The 22,125-nt window shown below is 34.2% G+C and overlaps 1 protein-coding gene across 1 annotated transcript; it reads right to left on the reverse strand.

Annotated features, from left to right (window-relative positions):
- Positions 1-6,797: 6,797 nt before the first annotated feature.
- Positions 6,798-21,651, reverse strand: LOC138713356 (uncharacterized). Its single transcript, XM_069845386.1, has 4 exons — positions 21,446-21,651; positions 15,929-17,081; positions 8,018-8,345; positions 6,798-7,545 (listed from the first exon to the last, which is right to left on the reverse strand). Exons 1-4 carry the CDS (start codon positions 21,478-21,480, stop codon positions 7,298-7,300), a joined length of 1,764 nt encoding a protein of 587 aa, XP_069701487.1. The 5' UTR covers positions 21,481-21,651; the 3' UTR covers positions 6,798-7,297.
- Positions 21,652-22,125: the final 474 nt, after the last annotated feature.

The following is a 22,125-nucleotide window of genomic DNA, read 5'->3' on the forward strand; positions in this document are numbered from 1 at the left end:
ATTCTGTAATATATCTAAAGAAATTATCTGTAGCTAACGTAATTATTTCCATTTGACAGTGTCTTTTAAGTCATCTTATCTACAGTGAAAACAAGAAAGCCCATATCTTCATGATATTTTACAGTGGTAACTGTTAACTAATGCTGAATTCTTGGCAGTAAAGCCATTAGTCGACAATGATAAACTAAACTTTAGTAAAGGAAGCTTACAAGATCGTGTTTGTGACAATTACATAATGTTTGCTTCTTAGAATATGTGATACAGTGGATGGACTATTTTATCTTAAGAGAACAGATACAGTAGATTCCCGATAATTTGTGTGCAGTTAATTCACGATCCTTTTGGGGGGGGGGGGGGCCGAAGTAACGTCATTTCCAGTGAAACCTCTCTATAACAGACACCATAGGGACTGCAAAATGTGTCTGTTATGGGGAGGTGTCTGCATAAGAGAGGTTTTTAAAGAAAAAGCTTTTATAATATAAAACTGCTATAGTAAGGAAATTATCAATTTACTCTTATATAAAACTATTGAACTGAATGCTGAAATCAGAATTGTAATACATGCTATATTCCTTTTTTTCTTTTTACATTTGAGGATTTGAGTGAAGTGAATTGTTTATGGTTGGCAGAGTAACTATATCATGTCCTCATGTTTGTATTGCTACCTGTGCATTTCATTAGAACCAGGTACCCAGCTTCGAAGCCGTTACCCCTGTGATACATGCTATATTAAGTTCATAGTAATTATTCTACGCTAGTACTATACTCACATGAAGAATAGGAATTCCAGTTTTTATGTCTATTTAACACATAAACACATTTGCACATATATTGATAACATTTAAACACAATATTTCACGTTCACTTCTTTAAAAAAACTTGCAATGTTTGTTTGGTACATTTTGGTTTCACAATGATGCTCTCATTATGTATGATTAAGTCTTGTACCATCCTCAACCTGTTTTCATCTTCCCTTGCACTATAGAACTGCTTTAACCGCCTAACACAGTCTAGAGCTTCACTATATGACACTATTTGTGGAACATCACTGTTGTTGACAATTTTTACATCATCATAGTCGTCATCACTATCATGGTTGTCATCGTCACCATTTTCATTTTCCTGAATGGACTGAAGGATCATTTTTGCATCTTCACTAGAACATTGTTAGAATATCCAGATCGATACAAATGTAATCATTCACACCGATGGTGTATCCTACAGTTTTTAACAGGCTCTGTGTGGTGTCCATTTCATCAGAAATATCTGACTCCACATTCATTTTTTCATTACCAGCAGGAAAACCAGCTTTCAGAAAGCAACTCTGAATTGTTGCTAAAACTTGTTTCCATCCATTTTTTATCCAACAAATTGCTTGGAAAACATTCAGTTCTTTCGTAAGACTTTGCAGTGACGTACCATCTTCATCAAGTCTTGAAACAATGTGCTTCAATACTAATTGTCTGTATTTCACTTTAAAGTTCTGGATCACTCCTTGGTCTAATGGTTGAGAGAGGGATGTGACGTTGGGTGGGAGAAACACGATCTTGACACTTTTTAATTTGATGTTTGGATGTGAAGTGGCGTTATTCTGAAACAGCAATACTTTTGTTTTTTGACGCATCATTTTCCTATCCAATTTTTCCAACCATTCCGTCAATATCTCTCTCGTCATCCATGTTCTTCTGTTTGCTTTGCAATCCACGCCGAACTTCGTTACATCCATGTTCTTAAAACAACGTGGTTTTAATGACTTGCCTATGACGAGGGGTTCTCACATTCTCCACTCATACTTGTGCATAACAGTACGGTTAGTCTTTCCTTAGCCACTTTACCTCCAGTACAGGATTGCCCTTTGAAACACAAAGTTTTATCGGGTAAAGTACGAAAGAACAACCCTGTCTCATTAGCATAAAAAATATTCTCAGGAGAATAACCACTGATGAGTGAAGGCAACTTTTCCTCTCAGCACATAACAGTCTCCATATCGGCACTAGTGAAGGCAACTTTTCCTCCCAGCACGTAACAGTCTCCATATCGACACTAGAAGATTCTCTACAAATAGATCTGAATTTAATGTCATGACACTTTCTAAATTTTTCAAGCCAGCCATTCAAAGCTTTGAATTCGGAATCATCCAATTCAGCTGTGAATTCTAATGCTTTGGCTTGAATCACTGGTCCCGATACCAGGAACATTTTGACTTCTGATTCTGCTGAACCACTTTATGACAGCCTTGTTAATAAGGGCACCACTCCCACTTTGAAACTGTCGGATGCGCTGCTCATTACCATTAAGGAGCCAATTCCTGAGAAGTTCGTCTTGTTTCTCCACAATTTCGGCTGCCTGTGTTTTCCCTATCATGAACACTTCTGATAGTTTACTTACTCCGCACTTTTCACGTCTATGATAGTCGATCATGTCTACCTTTTCTTTTAACATTAAAGATTTATGCGGAGCCATCACAAACACGTGCATACCAGTTCGTTTGTTACTGCAGACTATAAATACCGAGACAAGGGATTTTTCAACCACTTGTGCGACCTTGGCACACTTTGTTTATTCCTATTAAGATCGGTTTTCACCACCTTACAAGACAAAGAGAGTCATATATTTTTGTCTCTCTCTTTACTAGAAAAATACCATACCTCTGTCAAGTTACTGTATTCCTCACAAATAATAGCAGTGTCGGTCTCATTGAGTTTGCAGACTATGAGAGGGGTGAGAGTCAAGTCTTCCGAGAAGCCCGAATGAAAGTACCGTGGTACAGGCTGCTTCAAAAATATGTTACGCATAACACGTTATGTTCCAATGTACATTTATTCGAATATTTTTGTAAGCAGTGTCCGTTAAGAGAGGTTTTGATCGTCATTTTGGTACATATTTTGTGTCCGTGTCTGTCTTAAGAAAGATTAATTAATATGGAGTTTTGATATATCGACCTACGGACCGATAAAATTGTCCATTAAGAAGAGGTATCCATTTAGGGAGCTTTCACTGTACTATAAATGCAATCATAAGCAACTGGAAGTTTTGAAGCTGTTTGGCCTAGATAATGGGTAATTCTTTTGTTTTTTAATATGAATTGAAGTTGTAATATTTGTAATGCAACCGTTAAAAACTTCGGATCCCTGTCAGAATATCTGGTTAAAAATAGTATTGAAACAAATTATTTGTTGTTGTAATTAATGTTATGTAAGAAAATGTTTACATGCTAGCCAGACATGCTAAGGATAACATGAATGCAAACATTTTATTTTAACATTCAGTTAAATTAAGATATTCCTTTCACATATGAAGGGTACACAGGAATAATGATCAAGGTCCATTTTAGAAAGTTTCGAGAAAAGCGAATTTTAAAGTTTAAGCACTTAATACTTTGTTATGTGTGTATTTAATAGAAATTGACGTAGTGGAATGTCAAGAACAATGATTTCTTATTACTAGCTAGACCACATGATAGTACTTCCTTTCCACTATAGGATAGCATTATTAACTCAATTTCGATTTTTGATGGTCCTTGATCGTTTTTCCCTTGTACCCTTCATATTTTAAAGGAAAAAATTGCATCCCTGGCTATAGAAGTATTACAATTTTCGTAAAATGAAAACATTTTCCATTTTCAAAAAATTACAAATGACATATGTAACAGCTGTACTCTTTTATTGAAATTACAACTTTATGAACAAAGAATTGGACTCAAAATTCTAGCAAAATTAACGTTATGAATCTTTGTTGTTTATAAAATGAAATATTCCAGTAATTTAAAAGTGAATGTTTTATAATAGGAATGGTTATTGAAAATGTAAGAATAAACATTTCTGATGCTGAAAAAGAGAATAGTGATTTGCTAGATTGAATCCTAGAACATAAGTATAGTCTACTGCCTCATTTCTCCTTTACTGCCATGTTCACACCACACCCAGATACAATGTTAACATTCTGTGATATATCTAAAGAAATTATCTGTAGCTAACGTAATTATTTCCATTTGACAGTGTCTTTTAAGTCATCTTATCTACAGTGAAAACAAGAAAGCCCATATCTTCATGATATTTTACAATGGTAACTGTTGTTAACTAATGCTGAGTTCTTGGCAGTAAAGCCATTAGTCGACAATGATAAACTAAACTCTAGTAAAGGAAGCTTACAAGATCGTGTTTGTGACATTTACATAATATTAGCTTCTTAGAATATTTGATACAGTGGATGGACTATTTTATCTTAAGAGAACAGATATAGTAGACTCCCGATAATTTGTGCTCCCCCTACCTTCTAAGAAATTTGCGATCTCATCATCATCATCCTGTCAAGTACTAGTCCCAAAAGAATTGTTACGGCCTGAAAAGGCGATTTTCTTGCCATCTTTTCATAGGTCGACCAAGTAACCGTTTCCCATTTGGACGATACTTAATTATCGCCTTAGGGACCCGGGATGAAACCATTCTTAAGACGTGTTCCTTCCAGTTTAACTGATATCTGGAGATATAGTCCAGTACTGATGACACATTAAGTTCTTGAAGGATATCTTCATTTTTCTCTCAATCCCATTTAGTGTAGCCAGCTGTTCGGCGCATGAATCTCATCTCGCAAGCTGTTAGTCTGCTTTCATCTTTTGTCCTTATAGTCCACGCTTCACTCCCATAACATAGGACTGGTCGAGCTATTATTTGATAAAGACGAGTACGAGCTGATTTTTGTACTAATGAAGGTTTTAAAACTCTATTAATGATGCCCATTGATTTGTTGAATTTTACAATTTTCTTTGATAAATCCAAATTTTCAACAAAAGAAAGTTTATATCTTAAATAATTAAACTCATTAACTCTTTCCAAAATTGTGTTAAACAAAATTTTGCTTGGTATTGGGTATTTACCACAAAAGGCCATTATTTTTGGATATTTCCATTGAATATTTTTGAGATATTAAATTTAAATTATGTACTGACCATTGCAAATCATCTTCAGATGTTGTTAGTAAAACAAGATCATCTGCAAACGTTATTACATCTAATTTTAAATTTCTGTTAATAGTGATATATCCGTGTTTTGTTTCTCTAAAATCTTTCACAATGGCAATCATATAAATGTTAAAAAGCAAAGGAGAGAGGCCACAGCCTTGTCTGACTCCTGAGTTTATTTCCGTCCAATGGGTTATTTTTTCTTTTATTTTAACTGCAATAAGGTTTGATTTATAAAGGTTATAAATATTATATATGATCTGCTTTGGAATCTGATCCTTTGTCAAAATTTCGAATAACAAACTTCTGTTCACTTTATCAAATGCTTTTGTAAAATCAATAAATGCCAAATGTGTTTCTATATTAAATTCTCGATGCTTCTCAATCAAAATTTGCATTGTAAAATATCCATCGCAGCATGATCTGCCCTTCTTGAAGCCATTTTGTTCTTTACTAAATATATATTCATAATATTTACATAATTTATTCTTAATAATACTAGAATAAATTTTATAACCAGAATTTAACAAACTGATCCCTCTGTAATTGTCACAGTTGGTCCTATCTCCTTTCTTAAATATTGGAATAACTAATGATTTTGACCAATCTTGAGGTGGATTTTCTCCTTGCCTATGATATTTCACAGATTTAAAAATTTTATGAGAAATGACTGACTGGAATGTTTGAATAGGTCAGCAGGTATACCATCTTCACCAGGTGCTTTGTTACTCTTTATATTTTTCAAAACTATTTGAAAGTCTTCTAAAGAAATGGAGTCTCTTTGCAAATCATCTAACTCTTGCATCTGAATGGAGGGACAGTTTGTTTGTCCATAAATTTTAATAGTAATTAATCAATTTAACATGAGGGATTATATTTAATCTGGCATAATCTTTGTTTTCACTATTTAAATTTTTCAAAATTTTATATATTGAGGGTTGGGGTCTTGTGACATAATTTTCTAAAAAGGATACAAATTGTTCCCAACTTTTTCTATGGTACTTTCGGACTTCACGTTTGGCAATTACTCTTTTCCTGTGGTATTCAATTTTATCTTCTCTTTCTTTGTACTAATAAATTTTAAATATGCTACCGGTATCTGTTTTTCTTGTATAATTTTTCTAATTTCATCATCAAAATTTCGTAAACATTTTGATGAATAAGGCTAATGAATGGAAAAAAGAAAATATTATTAAATTTGCTACATGGAACGTTCAGGGAATTTGCGATCTAAAATCATAAAAAATGGAGACTCCCCTGGGGGGGGGGGGGGGAAGACATTTTTGTTAAACTAAAAAGTGTCTTATGATATTTTGAAAAACATGGGTTTCTTGTTTTTAAGATTCTATCCCACTGCAGTACTATATAATAATTTCAAAATGTGTAGCACTATTTCACATTTTGCACTTGACCTTGAAGTTTATTTTAGTAATTAAATCTGTCAGAGTAACTTTTACAGAGTTTAAATAATAATTAACCTGTAGATAATTCGCGATTTTCGATATTTTGTGGAAGTTCGTGCATTAATTACCACGAATTATCAGGAGTCAACTGTACTTAACACTTTCAAAACTGTTCTGGAATCCTTCCAGCAGCATATGCTGTAGGCATTAGCCATGAACAATAGAATACATTATTTTGTCAGGTCTCGATATCTTGAAAAAGTTTCAATAGAAATCTAATAAAAGGCTGAATCTTATTTCATAATTTACATATTCAAATTCCGTATAACTGTTATGCCCCCTAGACAAAATCGAAACCTTTACAAACATATTACCAAAAGAAGTACAGAACAATGTAATTTTTAACATTTAAGGTACTCATAGCAACAATAAAGTTCAAATAATGGAAGTCAGTACGAACATTTTAGTATATAAAATAGATAGAAACTCGAAAATATTTTTACTCTGCATGATAATACCATCGGCTTACAAGCAAAACACAAAAATATTACCTCTCAGAAAAAAATAGTTTTGAAAGTCTTAACAAAACTGAATCCTCAAAATATTATTTTTATTAAGTTGTTTGTCTTTATGTGTATTTAGTTTCCCAATTCTAAGTTCATACACATACATTATGTACATTATTATACACTCTCTCAGAAGTACAGTAATATTTTTAACTTAATGTGTTTTTATTATGTGATAAGTCAATGAAGGAAGTATAACAAAACATTTATTTGATATTAATATGTTTTGTTTCTAAATCGACTATTTGTCATAGTTTATGATGATTAAATGTTCATACGTGAATTAATCTCTTCAGTTTTTCGGAAATATGCTTGCTCCATGCTTCATGTTGTAATAAATATAATAATTGTGTCAAAGTAGCCTACACTTAATTTGACTTAATTATAACAGGTGGAGGAAGCAATGACATATCACACAATGAGCAAACAGCCTTGAACATTAAGAGAAATGCAGGATCCTGAGGATCAAGACAGGTTAACTGTGGCAAAATAAAAGATTGAATCAAATCATATATTTCTATTTGAAGTTCTGTTCTTTGTATCTTCTGCAAATTGGCTGCAAACTTTTTCCACTGGTCCCCACTCTTGTATCGTATGTACTGCGTAGTTTCCAGTGCTGTAATGCATGAAAAATATAGCATTTAAATTTCATAAATACTACTTTTTTAATTTGGTTATTTTACGAAGCTTTATCAACTGCTATGATTAATGTCTAAGTAAGATTAAGGTGATAATGCTAGCAAGATGAATTCAGGGTCTAGCACCGAAAGCTACCCAGCATTTGCTCTTAATGGATTGAGGGAAAACCCCGGAAAAAACTTCAACCAGGATTTGAACCTGAGCCCGCTAGTTTCATGATCAGGTGTGCTGTTACTCCACAGCAATGGACGTAAGTACTACTAACAGAATTTTGAATATATTAATTTCAAGTGGCAGGTAGAAATGTGATGATAAAAATAAGTTCATTTTATGTCTCTGAACAGAAGTGATAGTATGTATTTAGAATAACATCTGAAATAATGATTCCCTATATTATAATTATACAAATATCGGGTTGAATGCTAATTTAATACTAATATTCTACGTACCTTTAAATCTTCGCCTACTTTTCGTGTTCCATACTCCAATAATGGCCCATCCATCTGCTGATTTATCTTTTACGTGACATTCACTTGATACTACGCTATTACACTTGGAAGTCTTTGGTTCGGAGATTACAGATTCTTCAACATTGCATAATATGCGATATTTCTTTTCTAGATCTTCAAATTTTGTCAGAAGGCTCACTACTGTCTCATTATTCATGCCTAATTCTCTAGCATTTGTAATCTTGGATGCTTTAGCAAATGTAGCCAGATACTCTGAGAAAAGCTGAACCAAAGGTTCACTACAAACATTATTCAAGCTGCTTTCATTCTGAAACAAAATCACAGAAAGGAAACTATGAAACTAAAGTTTTATTACAATCTAAAATAATCTACGTCTGATGTAACATTTGTAGCTATATCTTATATCATAATTATTAAAGTGTGAAATTTATTTATAAAACTATTATAAGAAACTAACATAATACACTGGCCAAAAAATGTTTTGTATATTAGAACATTTTGTATTTCTGGATCAAATAGTATATAAAATTCTACATCCTATAACAATGTAAGTATAGCACATATCGGTACAAACAAAAGCTAAAATATCTTAGAATTAGCACATGACAACAGAGGGGGAATCTGTTTCTTCCTTTATAACAAAAATGTCAAAACTCATGGATTTCTTAAACCAAAATAAAGTCCACTTTCAGTGCATTCAGTATTGTGTGATGCCTCCACAAACCCTGAGACAGTTTTTGAAATGATGGAGCATGCTCAAAACCAGGTTATCCAGTTCATCTTGAAAGTTGTCCCATTCCTGTATTGCAGCACGTACGAAATTCCATATACAGTAAAACCCCGATAAGACGCTGTGCAAGGGACCGCATATTAACCCCTTTACTCCCACTGTTCCCAAATGGGAACATGCATTATTTACGGCGTAAATGATTTGAGAGGACCAATAATCATCTTATTTTGTTTCTTATGTGTTAATAAGTAGGAATATATAAGAAACACCAACATTTTTAATAAAAAATAATTTAGGCAATTCTGAAATATTTATATTCCAATCATTGAAAGTGTCTTGGGATCAAATGGGTTAACCGGGAACGTGTATTAGGCAGGTATACTAATTTTGACTTATATACAGTATCTACTAGCATTTTTCTTTATCGAAATACATGATTCATGAAAGGTAATATAGTATTACTCCATTATGTAATTACTGTACTGTACATCAAAGACATTTACAATATGTACTGTACAGTACTTAATTCTTTCGAAAAAAAAAAAGTAATTTATAGTTGTTTGCCGTGTGTGTGTTCCCCAAGTCCTCATGTTTACCACACTTCAGTTTCCTGCTATCCTCTCAACATCACAGCTGTAGTGATTGAGTCGCGATTTTTATTATCGTTCTTAATATCGTTGATGGGATTCCTAATGAATCAGAGAGTTGTTTCTGATTAAGAGTACTGTTCTCATCGTACTTTCATAAGATTTCCAATTTTTCAGACACAGAAAGCGCTTTTCATTTAACACGCATTGTAATCACATTCACAGACACTTCAATATACTAAAGGACAACAAACTGCCCAGCAAAAATTTCCAGAATTTTATTACGGCCAAGTGAGGGATGCTGTTTGAGAGAGAGGGTTAGCAAGAGGGTGAAGTATTGTAACTGTATGTAGGCTTTAACCACGCAAGTAAGGAGTCGAATAAGAGAGCGCAACAAGAGGGTGAAGTATACTAAGGTATGAAGTATGAAGGTTTAAAGGCGCAGGTAAAGGGTCGAATACCAATACTTTTCAGGTTAATGGCACCAGTCAGTTCAATGACCAAGATGTTTCATTGCTGTTACAGTACATTGCTGAAAATTACATCGAAAATATTCCACAAAAACAGCATATTATGCGGGACTTAAGCACAACAAACGGGGTATTTTATAAAGGTGTTATAGGACTGATTCTCTGGCACGACCACAGCAAAGGAATAAGGTTTTGAGATTTGGCACTTGGAACGTAACTAGTCTTTATAGAACAGGAGGGGTAACATTAGTAGCAAAAGAACTAGCTAGATATAGAATAGACTTTGTGGGAGTACAAGAGGTTAGGTTAGATGGGAATGGCATATCACAAATAGGAGATTACTTGTATTATGGGGAAGGAAACAATAATCACCAATTAGGAACAGGATTCTTTGTTCATAAAAGAATAAAATCAGCAGTAAAAAAGGTCGAATTTATCAGTGACAGGTTATCATATTTAGTACTTAAGGATAGATGGTGCGACATCATAGTTATAAATGCTCACGCCCCTACAGAAGAGAAAGACGACTATATAAAGGATAGCTTCTATGAGGAATTGGAACATACTTTTGATCAGTTCCCTAGATATCACATGAAAATTTTATTGGGGGATTTCAATGCTAAAGTAGGACGGGAGGATATTTTTAGACCAACTATTGGAAAAGAGAGCCTACACGCAATTAGTAGTGACAATGGAGTTAGATTAGTCAACTTTGCCACATCGAAAAATTTAATTGTCAAAAGTACAACATTCCCCCATAAGGATATACATAAATATTCTTGGACTTCTCCAGATGGATTCACACACAACCAAATAGATCACATCTTGATAGATAAACGGAGACATACTAGTATAGTAGATATTCGAACTTTCAGGGGTGCAGACTGTAATTCTGACCATTATTTGGTGATTGGAGAATTAAGAGAAAGATTATCAGTAGCCAAGCGAGTAGAGCAACAAGTTAATATTACTAAATTCAATATTTTGAAATTAAAGGACGAGGAAGCTAAGCAAAATTATCAGGTCGAAATTTCGAATAGGTTTGCCACTTTAGAAAGTTCCGACGAAGTTGAGAAAGAATTAGATGTTAATAGCGTGTGGGAAAATATCAGAGATAGTATCAAAATTGCAGCTAAGCAGAGCATAGGTTATTATGAAACTAAGAAAAAGAAACCGTGGTTTGATGAAGATTGTTGCATGGTAGTAGAAAGAAGGAAACAGGCAAAATTGAAATTCTTACAGGATCCAGTTGAGGAGAAGAGAGATAATTATTTCAATGAAAGACGGGAAGCAAGTCGTACACTTAGGAATAAAAAGAGAGGTTACTTGAAGGAAAAACTGAATGAGGTAGAAACAAATAGTAAGAATAAAAACATTCGAGATTTATATAAGGGTATAAAGGAATTTAAGAACGGATATCAGCCAAGGGTAAACGTGATCAAGGATGAGAATGGTGACTTGCTTACAGACTCTCCATCAATCCTAAACAGATGGAAAAACTATTTTGCGCAACTACTAAATGTACATAGGCCAAATAGAAATGATCAGGACGATATTGAAATACAAACTGCTGAGCCATTTATACCCGAACCCACACTTTCAGAAGTCGAAATTGCGATAGAAAATCTGAAAAAGTACAAGTCTCCAGGTATCGATCAAATTCCAGCAGAATTAATACAAGAGGGTGGAAGTGCATTATATAGCGAAATTTATAAACTTGTACTTGCTATTTGGGAAAAGGAAATTGTACCAAAACAATGGAAGGAGTCCATAATTGTACCTATTTTTAAAAAGGGGGACAAAACCAACTGTGGTAAATTTCGAGGAATATCACTTTTGTTGACGTCGTACAAAATTTTGTCCAATATTCTTTTGAGGAGATTAACTCCGTACGTAGATGAAATTATTGGGGATCATCAGTGCGGTTTTCGGCGTAATAGATCGACTATTGATCAGATTTTTTGTATTCGGCAGATAATGGAGAAAAAATGGGAGTATAAGGGTACAGTACATCAGTTATTCATAGATTTCAAAAAAGCATATGACTCGGTTAAGAGGGAAGTATTATATGATATTCTTATTGAATTTGGTATTCCCAAGAAACTAGTTCGATTAATTAAAATGTGTCTCAGTGAAACATACAGCAGAGTCCGTATAGGTCAGTTTCTATCTGATCCTTTTCCAATTCACTGCTGGCTAAAGCAGGGAGATGCACTATCACCTTTACTTTTTAACTTCGCTTTAGAATATGCCATTAGGAAAGTTCAGGATAACAGGCAGGGTTTGGAATTGAACGGGCTACATCAGCTTCTTGTCTATGCAGATGACGTGAATATGTTAGGAGAAAATACACAAACGGTTAGGGAAAACACGGAAATTTTACTTGAAGCAAGTAAAGCGATCGGTTTGGAAGTAAATCCCGAAAAGACAAAGTATATGATTATGTCTCGTGACGGGAATATTGTACGAAATGGAAATATAAATATTGGAGATTTATCCTTCGAAGAGGTGGAAAACTTCAAATATCTTGGAGCAACAGTAACAAATATAAATGACACTCGGGAGGAAATTAAACGCAGAATAAATATGGGAAATGCGTGTTATTATTCGGTTGAGAAGCTCTTATCATCCAGTCTACTGTCCAAAAATCTGAAAGTTAGAATTTATAAAACAGTTATATTACCGGTTCTTCTATATGGCTGTGAAACTTGGACTCTCACTCTGAGAGAGGAACATAGGTTAAGGGTGTTTGAGAATAAGGTGCTTAGGAAAATATTTGGGGCTAAGCGGGATGAAGTTACAGGAGAATGGAGAAAGTTACACAACACAGAACTGCACGCATTGTATTCTTCACCTGACATAATTAGGAACTTGAAATCCAGACGTTTGAGATGGGCAGGGCATGTAGCATGTATGGGCGAATCCAGAAATGCATATAGAGTGTTAGTTGGGAGACCGGAGGGAAAAAGACCTTTAGGGAGGCCGAGACGTAGATGGGAGGATAATATTAAAATGGATTTGAGGGAGGTGGGGTATGATGATAGCGACTGGCTTAATCTTGCACAGGATAGGGACCGATGGAGGGCTTATGTGAGGGCGGCAATGAACCTTCGGGTTCCTTAAAAGCCATTTGTAAGTAAGTAAGTTATATATGAAATGTGCAGGGTCCAGACAAAAAGAGCGTATTACATGGGATAGCATAATAAGCGGGCACGTCTTATCGAGGTTTTACTGTAGTTTGCCATGGTTGAGGGCAGTTAGCAAGGACCAGCATGTTCCACACAATTCATATTGAGAGCTGCTGCCCAAGTCGTCCTTTGAATACCATGTCTTTCCAATTCACAGTGTTGGCTCAATGTGGACAAGCATTATTGTCCAAGAACAACCTGCTCCAATGAATGCTGCAAATCCACTAAATTATGGGTTCAAGGCCGTTGTTCACATACTGTTCTGCATCCATCCCCTGGATGTGGACAAGTAGCATGTGAAGATCCATCATGATTTCTCCCCAGAACAACAAAGAATTTCTTGAAATACTGACCATTTGTTCTTCAGACATGAATAGTGTTATTCAGATGCAATGAAATCCGTACTTTATCTCTAAACAGTTGAGTCTATTGTTCCCTGGTCCTGTTATCATACCTTCTTATCCATCTTACATGCTGACTTCTGTGATGGTGACAAATGGGGCATCTTCAATGGTCTTCGAGCATGTTGCTCTGTATTGTAGAGTCGATTCCTAACAACTTAAGTAGACACACTGACTCTGTAGCCATTTGGGTCACCCTCTAGAAGGTAGTTTCAGTAACAATAGCGTTCCTCCAAGCGGAAATATGAATGTATCGGTGTTGTGCAGAGGTTATGTGGCCAGCCAATGGAATTAGTCTGCTGGAACTTCACCAGACTCGGAAAACATCGTATTGATTGCAGTGTACAATGTGAGCACCTTCACTTGTGTCATATCTTGTTACATTATTCAGATGTGATCTGCTGTAGGAAGTGTTATGCTCCAGCATTGCCATAATGTAAGCAACATGGAAAATTAGTATTCTTGATTTCATTCCTTGACCTACTTCATCTGAACTTACCAGTATCTCTATCTACTAGTGCAGTGGTTCCCAAACGTTTTTGATCACAGATTCCTTTCAACTCGAAAAAAGATTTACGGATCCTCAAATTAAATTAAATTTGATTAATTTAATTGCTAGATTAATATAGATATAAATTTAATATGCCTCCATATTTATATTCTGTATGTATTTAACATCGAGAATATGTTTATAACTACATTAATTACCTTGCATAGCCAAGAGTTCATAAACATGCAGTAGTATTTATAAACTGCATATATTTTTCAGTGTATAATTATGACAGAATGACCTTCAAATTGCTAATGTGTACAATGATGTTTCCTCGTCTCACAACTCACTCAGTGCATCTGTGGCATTTTCATTGCCGGTTTTCGCACTTTTCCTCAACATATTCCGACACTTTTAATCCTTCAATTTTACGTTAAAAAAATTTATGTTCTTGTACCTACATTCGGGGTGGTTTGTTTCCAAATGTCTATGCAGTTTTGCGGGAAATGAAGAATTGTTACTTAACACTTTGTTACAAAGCACACAAAGGCCATCTGGAGCAATTTTATTGCCTGTATACGTAAATCCAAAAGCCAAATATGATTCATCATATTTCCGTTTTTTGGTTGAATCACCTGTTTTTAAATTAACAGCACTGTGGTGTGATACATGACAAGGTAATCGACTAGTTTCTGAATTTGTAGAAATATCATTTATATCGTCTTTTATTAGCCACCGATCCATTGAGACAGCACTGTATAATATGAATATTAAAATTATTCGTAATATTAAATTAATATGTTAGGAATCAAAGACACGTGATTTATTAACACACAATTTTAACACGAACACGTTGCATAAGCCTGCTCGTACTGGATTAATAAAAACTGACTTCACAATAAAAGTAGCAGAAGCAGAATGTGTACACAACAATGAACTATATTCGTTTCTTCTCAAAAATACGGGTCAAAATTTATTGCTGACTACATAACATTGTGAATCAAATTTATTTTACAATTAAGACATTAAGTCTCCGAGCACATTTACAAAAACTTATTCTTACACTGCTGGTCTCGAGAAAAAAAAACTGCAAACATTCACACACACCAAGCAGATAGGAACTAACTAATAACTCACTACCCTCGCCAAGCAGACAAAAATTTTCAATAGAAATGACTACCTTAACTAAACAAGGAAAGTCGTGTTTTTTACAACAGCTCAAAGGCCAGCTCACTCAAGGGTGAGATCTGGTCATCTACCCTTGTCGATATACTAACTTTCACAAGTACAGTCGTGTACAGTACTGTACAGTCGCGTCGAGAAAAACAATAGTATTATATGTTAGGCTATATTTCAAAATATATATTACTAACCGCTGATGCCCTGATAAGTGTTGGCGGATCTTAGAGCACACTTTGGGAACCACTATACTAGTGAATGAACAAGAGCTTCGACAGATAAACAAATTAAGTGCATCTCCAAGACCATACAAAGATAAGAGAATATAATGTCTTTTCAGTGACATGGCTTAAGTTGATTTTATGACACTTTGCAAAACTTTTTTGACCAGTGTAATTAACTAAAATATTAATAAAATTTGCTAGTATGCTAATAAGTATTTAAGAAATTTGTATGTATATTAGAATATTCTGTATAAAAATATATCCTAAATCGTTTTGAGCCCAGAAACATGGATTTATTTTTTTTTAATATATAGACCTAACATAAAATGATTTCTAGAAAATCTTAATGTTCCATGACAAAGTAAGACCAATGAGATACATTTTAATAAGTAATCAGATGGGTTGCGAAATAGACTTCATTCATATTGCTAACTGTTCATATGCAAGAAAATTATACATTTTCGTGTTTTTCAGGACCACTGGATAATAAAGTAATTTTTATATTTTAAATAATTATTTTATATTAAACATAAAACATTAAATGGCAATTATGTTTTACGTCATTATGTTTTCTTAGAAATTATGAATTATTAAAAGTGCGGTATCCAAAATGTTACTCACTGTGGTTTCTAGTTTGTGTAAAAAGCTGTTTGCTGCTTCACTTTTACTTTCATTGCATTTGAGTGTATTACTTCCATTCGAAGCCAAGAAGGCATGGTATGTTTTGAGACCTTTAACCAATTCTGGTGGTATTCCTAGAATATCTAACGCTTCTGCTAATCCAACAACTCTAGTATCTTTCTTAACATTTGCTGCCTTACCACCATGCAGTGCACAAGAATTCGTTTTAACTTGGGCAGTGTTAAGCTTTATAGATTCTGAGTTAACGGGATTGGGATAAATAGTCACTACACTCAAAAGTTTTTCAAGTTCTGATATCCTTATTTTCCCTGAAGGAGATGTAATTGTTTGGCCTAATTTGTTCGAATGTAATTCCAAATCCTTGTCACCCAGTGATTTAGCATCTTGGGAACGTAATGTGTTTGTATCATCTTTCATTGTACTATTTTGCAACTTCGAACTGGAATTTGATGTGTTATTGTGCTTGCTAATATTTTTGCGTACTGGAAAGTCTCTTTGATAGGTCGTTTGAAAGTTTGAAGGAGAAGAATAAGGCCGTTTTACTTTTTTATCATTGCGATCATTAACCAACGGAACTGAGGAAGTTCGAGTGACAGTACATGTAGTAATTCGTGTTATGTGATTGTCAACAGAACTTCTCTTTGTAGTAGACTGATTATTAGTGTTAGTTGCTTTAGTAACAGTTGAAGTTTCATTATTATTAGTCACTTGTTTCTTACTAGGATGTAGAATACTTTCAGTTTTCTTTCGTACTGTATTGACTTTTCTAGAACTTGAGAGACCGTTAGAAGCTGAAGGAATTCTTGTACTGGTATCAGACTGTTTGGAAAATAATTTTTCCACATTGGGTTTTCTTGTAGTGATTGGGTTATTTGAGTGAAATCGTGGTTTCGTACTGAAGGTCTGTCGTAACTTTTGTGCCTGTCCTACAACTTCTTCAATGTTTTTTGCAACTTCGTCCATTTTACAATCTTCATCATTGGCACAAGTGCACTGAATAATTTCATCACCAGTAGATTCATCAGGTACAACCCAGTTGTTTAATAAATCTTGTACTTCATTACAGCTAGAGTATAAAATATTGTTAACTTTTGTTGTTGTTTCCAGCGTTTCTTCTAAAACCGCCATTAATCTGTAATTACAAACATAAGAGTAATGAAAATTAACAATACCAGTTACATTACTGTATCTTATTTTACAGGACATCTTTGCACACTACTGTATATTAGTTAGTACAAGAAGGAGGCAAATTTCTTCTCTGTTTCATTTGTTTCTGTGACATATATGTAGTGATAACTGATAAACACAAGTGGATAAATCTCACCCTTGGATCTCTTCACTTCGCTAATCGTCTGTGCACCTATGTAAGCAAAAAATCGATTTATCATCTGCTCTGAAGCTGTCTGAAAGTCTTTTACAAGGTTAGTGGGTTAGTTGAGGGGATATCTAAGTGACGTGAGGCTGAGAAATATGCGAAAAGATTTCTGTAGTGAATTCATGACATTCAATAACACTTCATGAAATTAATACTAAAACTTTGTGTTGTACTAGTAGACTATATTGTAAACCTCGTCTGTATATATTTCATCTAGATTGTGACTATAAATTAAGACTTTATAATAGTATTAAGTTTTTTGACTTGTTCCATATTCTAGCTGTGAAGCAATATATGAATACCACATGGAATGTTGATAAATACAATACAATACAATGATTTAAAATCCCTGGCTTCATAAAACTTAGATATCCCCTCAACTAACCCACTAAGCCTTGTCCCATACTGTGCATGTGCAATTTATCCACTCATGTGATAAACATGTGGTTTTAGTTAGCAGTCACAAATATTTTTAAAATAAAAAAATTGTTTTATACTTACCCGTCTATTCGGACTCTAATCCAGTGTTATAGCAAATACTCTGTAATAGTAATATCGGAAAGTTCACGATTTAAGTAGCGAATGACTCACCAGAGCTATCTAGTGGCAGGGATTGTATGCAGCGAGGATGATGTGAAGCATTGCACAGTTAACTGTGACATGAGTTTTGTTCAACAAATACGTGGTATAAGCAATACCACCTATATTGATGCAAGTCGTAAGGATTATTCTCATTGTTGTAGCACACAATGTCAGGAAAATGTGGAATTATTTGTTCTGTGTTCTTCTGTAAAAAGTATGCTTGACAAAAGATGCCAGATCGTTCTTCAGATTTACGAAATATACAGATAGGCGAGAGAATCTTAGGCAAAATGTTTAAAATTGGAGAGATATAATATCTGTATAAAAATTACAAAATATATTCAGATCACTTTAGATTATCAGACTTCAATAACAACAATAAAAATTCAAGGGTAAATAAAAATGATATGTAATTGGAATTTAAGAATTCCTTCTTCCGAAAATATAGGTAAAATTCAAAGCACAATGAAAGAACTGCAAAGGTCCCAAAAACGTATTAGATCTTGCATGCTGCATGTTCTCTGGTGTCAGACAGAGATGATAAGTAGGAAACGAAATAAGCGATGTATGAAAGCTGCTAAGTCATGTACTCCTAAATCATATACATTTGAAAATATGAGAATTGTGCCAATTCATTTCTATTCTAATAACTTTGTAACGTCTTATTAATTTAAAATATTGTGAACAAAGAGACTCCAAATAATACTATTGATTTGGGTTTTCTTATTGACATCAAATGCACACCTCTCCGCCTTTCCTAACATAGCCCAGCACGCTGCAAGGAATGTATCAACATTTCAAGCCACTAGATGGCAACACAGTCACTTTTCCTCACCGCTTACAATGCTAAACAAGAAAGCTTCCCAGTATTATTCTTGTTTAGTCAACTGTCTGAAGACAGGTCATTGTTAGAGAATATTTGGTTATAGCCCCCCACCCAACTTGTTACCAATATAACACTTGAAATGTTCAGGACACAATACTAAAGAAGCTGACCACTTCCCTAGTAATTCGCCCGTTATGTTGGTAGCAAGTCCCCCCACAACAGTGCATTGGAATATATGGATAAGTACCAATAACAAACGATTTTTATGTTGACAGTATTTGTGTCTCCTAACTAAAACCACATGTTTATAACTACATAGAGTGTGTCAATTAAGTATGGAATATTGATAATAACTCTTTATATATTCATTTTATGAAAAAATACCAAAAACAAAAGTTATTGGAGATATCTAACTAAAACTTATGATCTCACAAAAGTATCGATTCATGTACAGTGTGTGGCAAAAAAAAAAGAGTAACACTTTTATAAATGGCACCCTATGTTAAATTTTACATATTTTAAATCTCCATTCAATTTTACATACAAATAGAAGTTTTACTCAGCATAAATGAAAATTCTCTCTGGTATATGTTATGGGTCTTTCAAAGGCTTTAATAATGTAACACAAAATAAATGTGTGTATTCATATGGAGTAGGCCATGAAACAACAAACAATAACATAACTGTTTCAGAGAATGTTTAAAATTATAGTTCTTTCAAATGCTTTGATATGTAACACTTAATAAATGTGTGTATTCATATGGAGTAAGCCATGAAACAAACAAAGCAATACCATAAATCAACAATGACTCCTTTTCATTTCTAAGTTCAAAACTGTTCTTCATGGCAATGCTTTCCGAAAGAGAAAGGATAGAAATCCTAATGTTGGTTGGTTATGGTGACAGAAAGAGAAATCAACAAGAAGTATGTAATTTATTTAATGAGGTATATCCAAATAAGAACATAACACAATCAGCAGTTTCAAAAATAGTAAAAAAGTATTTAATGAAACAGGAAGTATCAAGAATAAACCAAAAGCTGGAAGACCAAAAACAATTACAGGTGATGAAAATGCCCTTGATATGATGTTATGCATGGAAAAAGATCATCATAAATCAACTAGACAGGTGGCACTTGAATATGATGTCAGTCATGTATCAGTATGGGAATTGTTGAAATCACAGAAATGGCATCCATATAAAATTCATCTTAAGCAAGAGTTAAATGAGGACGATTTTGATAAAAGGAATGAATTCTGTGAAATAATGATTCAGATGATAGATCACAACCCACATTTTGAGAAGTGTATCATATTTTCAGATGAAGCAACTTTCTCTCTACATGGCACCGTCAATCACCATAACTGTCAGTATTGGTCTCTTCACAACTCCCACTGGATGGCAGAAGCACATACACAGTATCCACAAGAAAGTCAATGTCTGGGCAGGTTTAGTGGGAAGCAGCAAAAGTGGTCCATCTTTCATAGATGGAAATTTGAACTCTGATAAGTATCAACAGCTTCTGCATGATGATGTTATCCCACTTTTCAGACAATTGTTTCCTGTGTGTGTCAAGGGAACATCTGGTTTCAACAGCATGGTGCATCTCCACATTATGGTATAAGAGTAATGGATTTCCTCAACCAAATGTTCCCTGGTAGATGGCTTGGAAGAAGAGGACACATTGAATGGCCAGCTAGTCACCTGACCTCAACCCATTGGATTTCTTCCTGTGGGGTTACTTAAAGTTCAGGGTGTATTGTGATAGAGCAAACAGTATTGAAGACCTGAAATTAAGGATTAGTAATGAGAGGGAACTGATCACTCCTGAAACTGTGAGAAAGTCAATGGACTGCTTTCGTGATAAACTGGGGCATTGTTTGGCCGTGAATGGTTCTCATTTTGAACATTTGTTATAATTTTAAACATTCTCTGAAACAGTTATATTATTGTTTTGTTTGTTTCATGGCCTACTCCATATGAATATACGCATTTATTTTGTGTTACATTATCAAAACATTTGAAAGAACCATAACATTTACAAGAAAGTACCTATTCATCTTTATGCTGAGTAAGACTTCTATTTGTATATACAATTGGAGATTTAAAATATGTAAAATTTAATATAGGGTGTCATTTAAAAAAAAAGTTATTTTTTTACCACCGCCTGTAGGTACATGAATCAATACTTTTGTGAGACCACAGCCATAAGTGTTAATTAGATCTCTCAAACAACTTTTATTTTTGGTATTTTTTCATAAAATGAATACCGCATATAAAGAGTTATTAGCAATATTCCATACTTAATTAACACGCTGTATATGTCACAGAAACCAGTGAAAAAAAAAAAAAAAGTTGCCTCCTTTAATGTAGTTCTTTCGAGAATACCATAAATCCAATAAATTTTTATTTATTTTATTTTAGTAGGTTATTTTACGACGCTTTATCAACATCTTAGGTTATATAGACAGAAATGAGTTCGGAGTCCAACACCGAAAGTTACCCAGCATTTGCTCATATTGAGTTGAGGGAAAACCCCGAAAAAAAACCTCAACCAGGTAACTTATCCCAACCGGGAATCGAACCCGGGCCACTTGGTTTCGAGGCCAGACGAGCTACCCGTTACTCCACAGGTGGGGACCCCAATAAATGGATTCAAAGAACTGAATACGACCATTTCCAATTAGGCCTACACTTTAAAGTAAACCACTTACCTTGTGACATCAAATTTACGCTCATTGTTTTCCATTATATTCTAAAATTCTTAAACATTACTCAAATTTGAGAAACTATGTTTGTAACTTGTAAGCATAATCGCTCACAAGCTTTGAGCCTAGAAGGTAACGAAACTTCCCAACAACCTGCGTAAATTTTGACAACAGTATAAGTAAGTTTGACAGTTACTAGTGAAACCACATGCTGCAAAGTCTCCCGCGGTCCCGCTTAATATATTCAACTGTTTTCCAGGTTGTGCAACATTAACTTCATTCGTCCTGCTATAGCTCGTTGATCTAGTTACAGAGTGAAAAGGGTTAATAACTGTATTAATTTTAAGAACAGAATCTTTATATAGGTAAATAACTTTTAGTCACATGTAATTTTGATATTTGAATAACGGTTTAGCCGAAAAAAATAATTCGTATCTGAAGTTTGAATCCCATTTATGATAAAATTATTGGGTATTGAGACGTATGAGTGGAAGTCCTCAATAGAGAGCCCTGATCATAAATTTGACCACATTCAGTATATATTATGTGATCAGGGGTGGAAGATATCAACGCGAAAAAAATATATTCCTTTATTATTTCTTCGAAAAACGCTTCATTTGTGTAATAACATACAAAATAAACTGATTAAATTTCCGTCACACTGTAGACTTTATAACAACAACAAC

This window comes from Periplaneta americana, chromosome 14 (assembly GCF_040183065.1).
Source record: "Periplaneta americana isolate PAMFEO1 chromosome 14, P.americana_PAMFEO1_priV1, whole genome shotgun sequence".
Lineage (NCBI taxonomy): Eukaryota > Metazoa > Arthropoda > Insecta > Blattodea > Blattidae > Periplaneta > Periplaneta americana.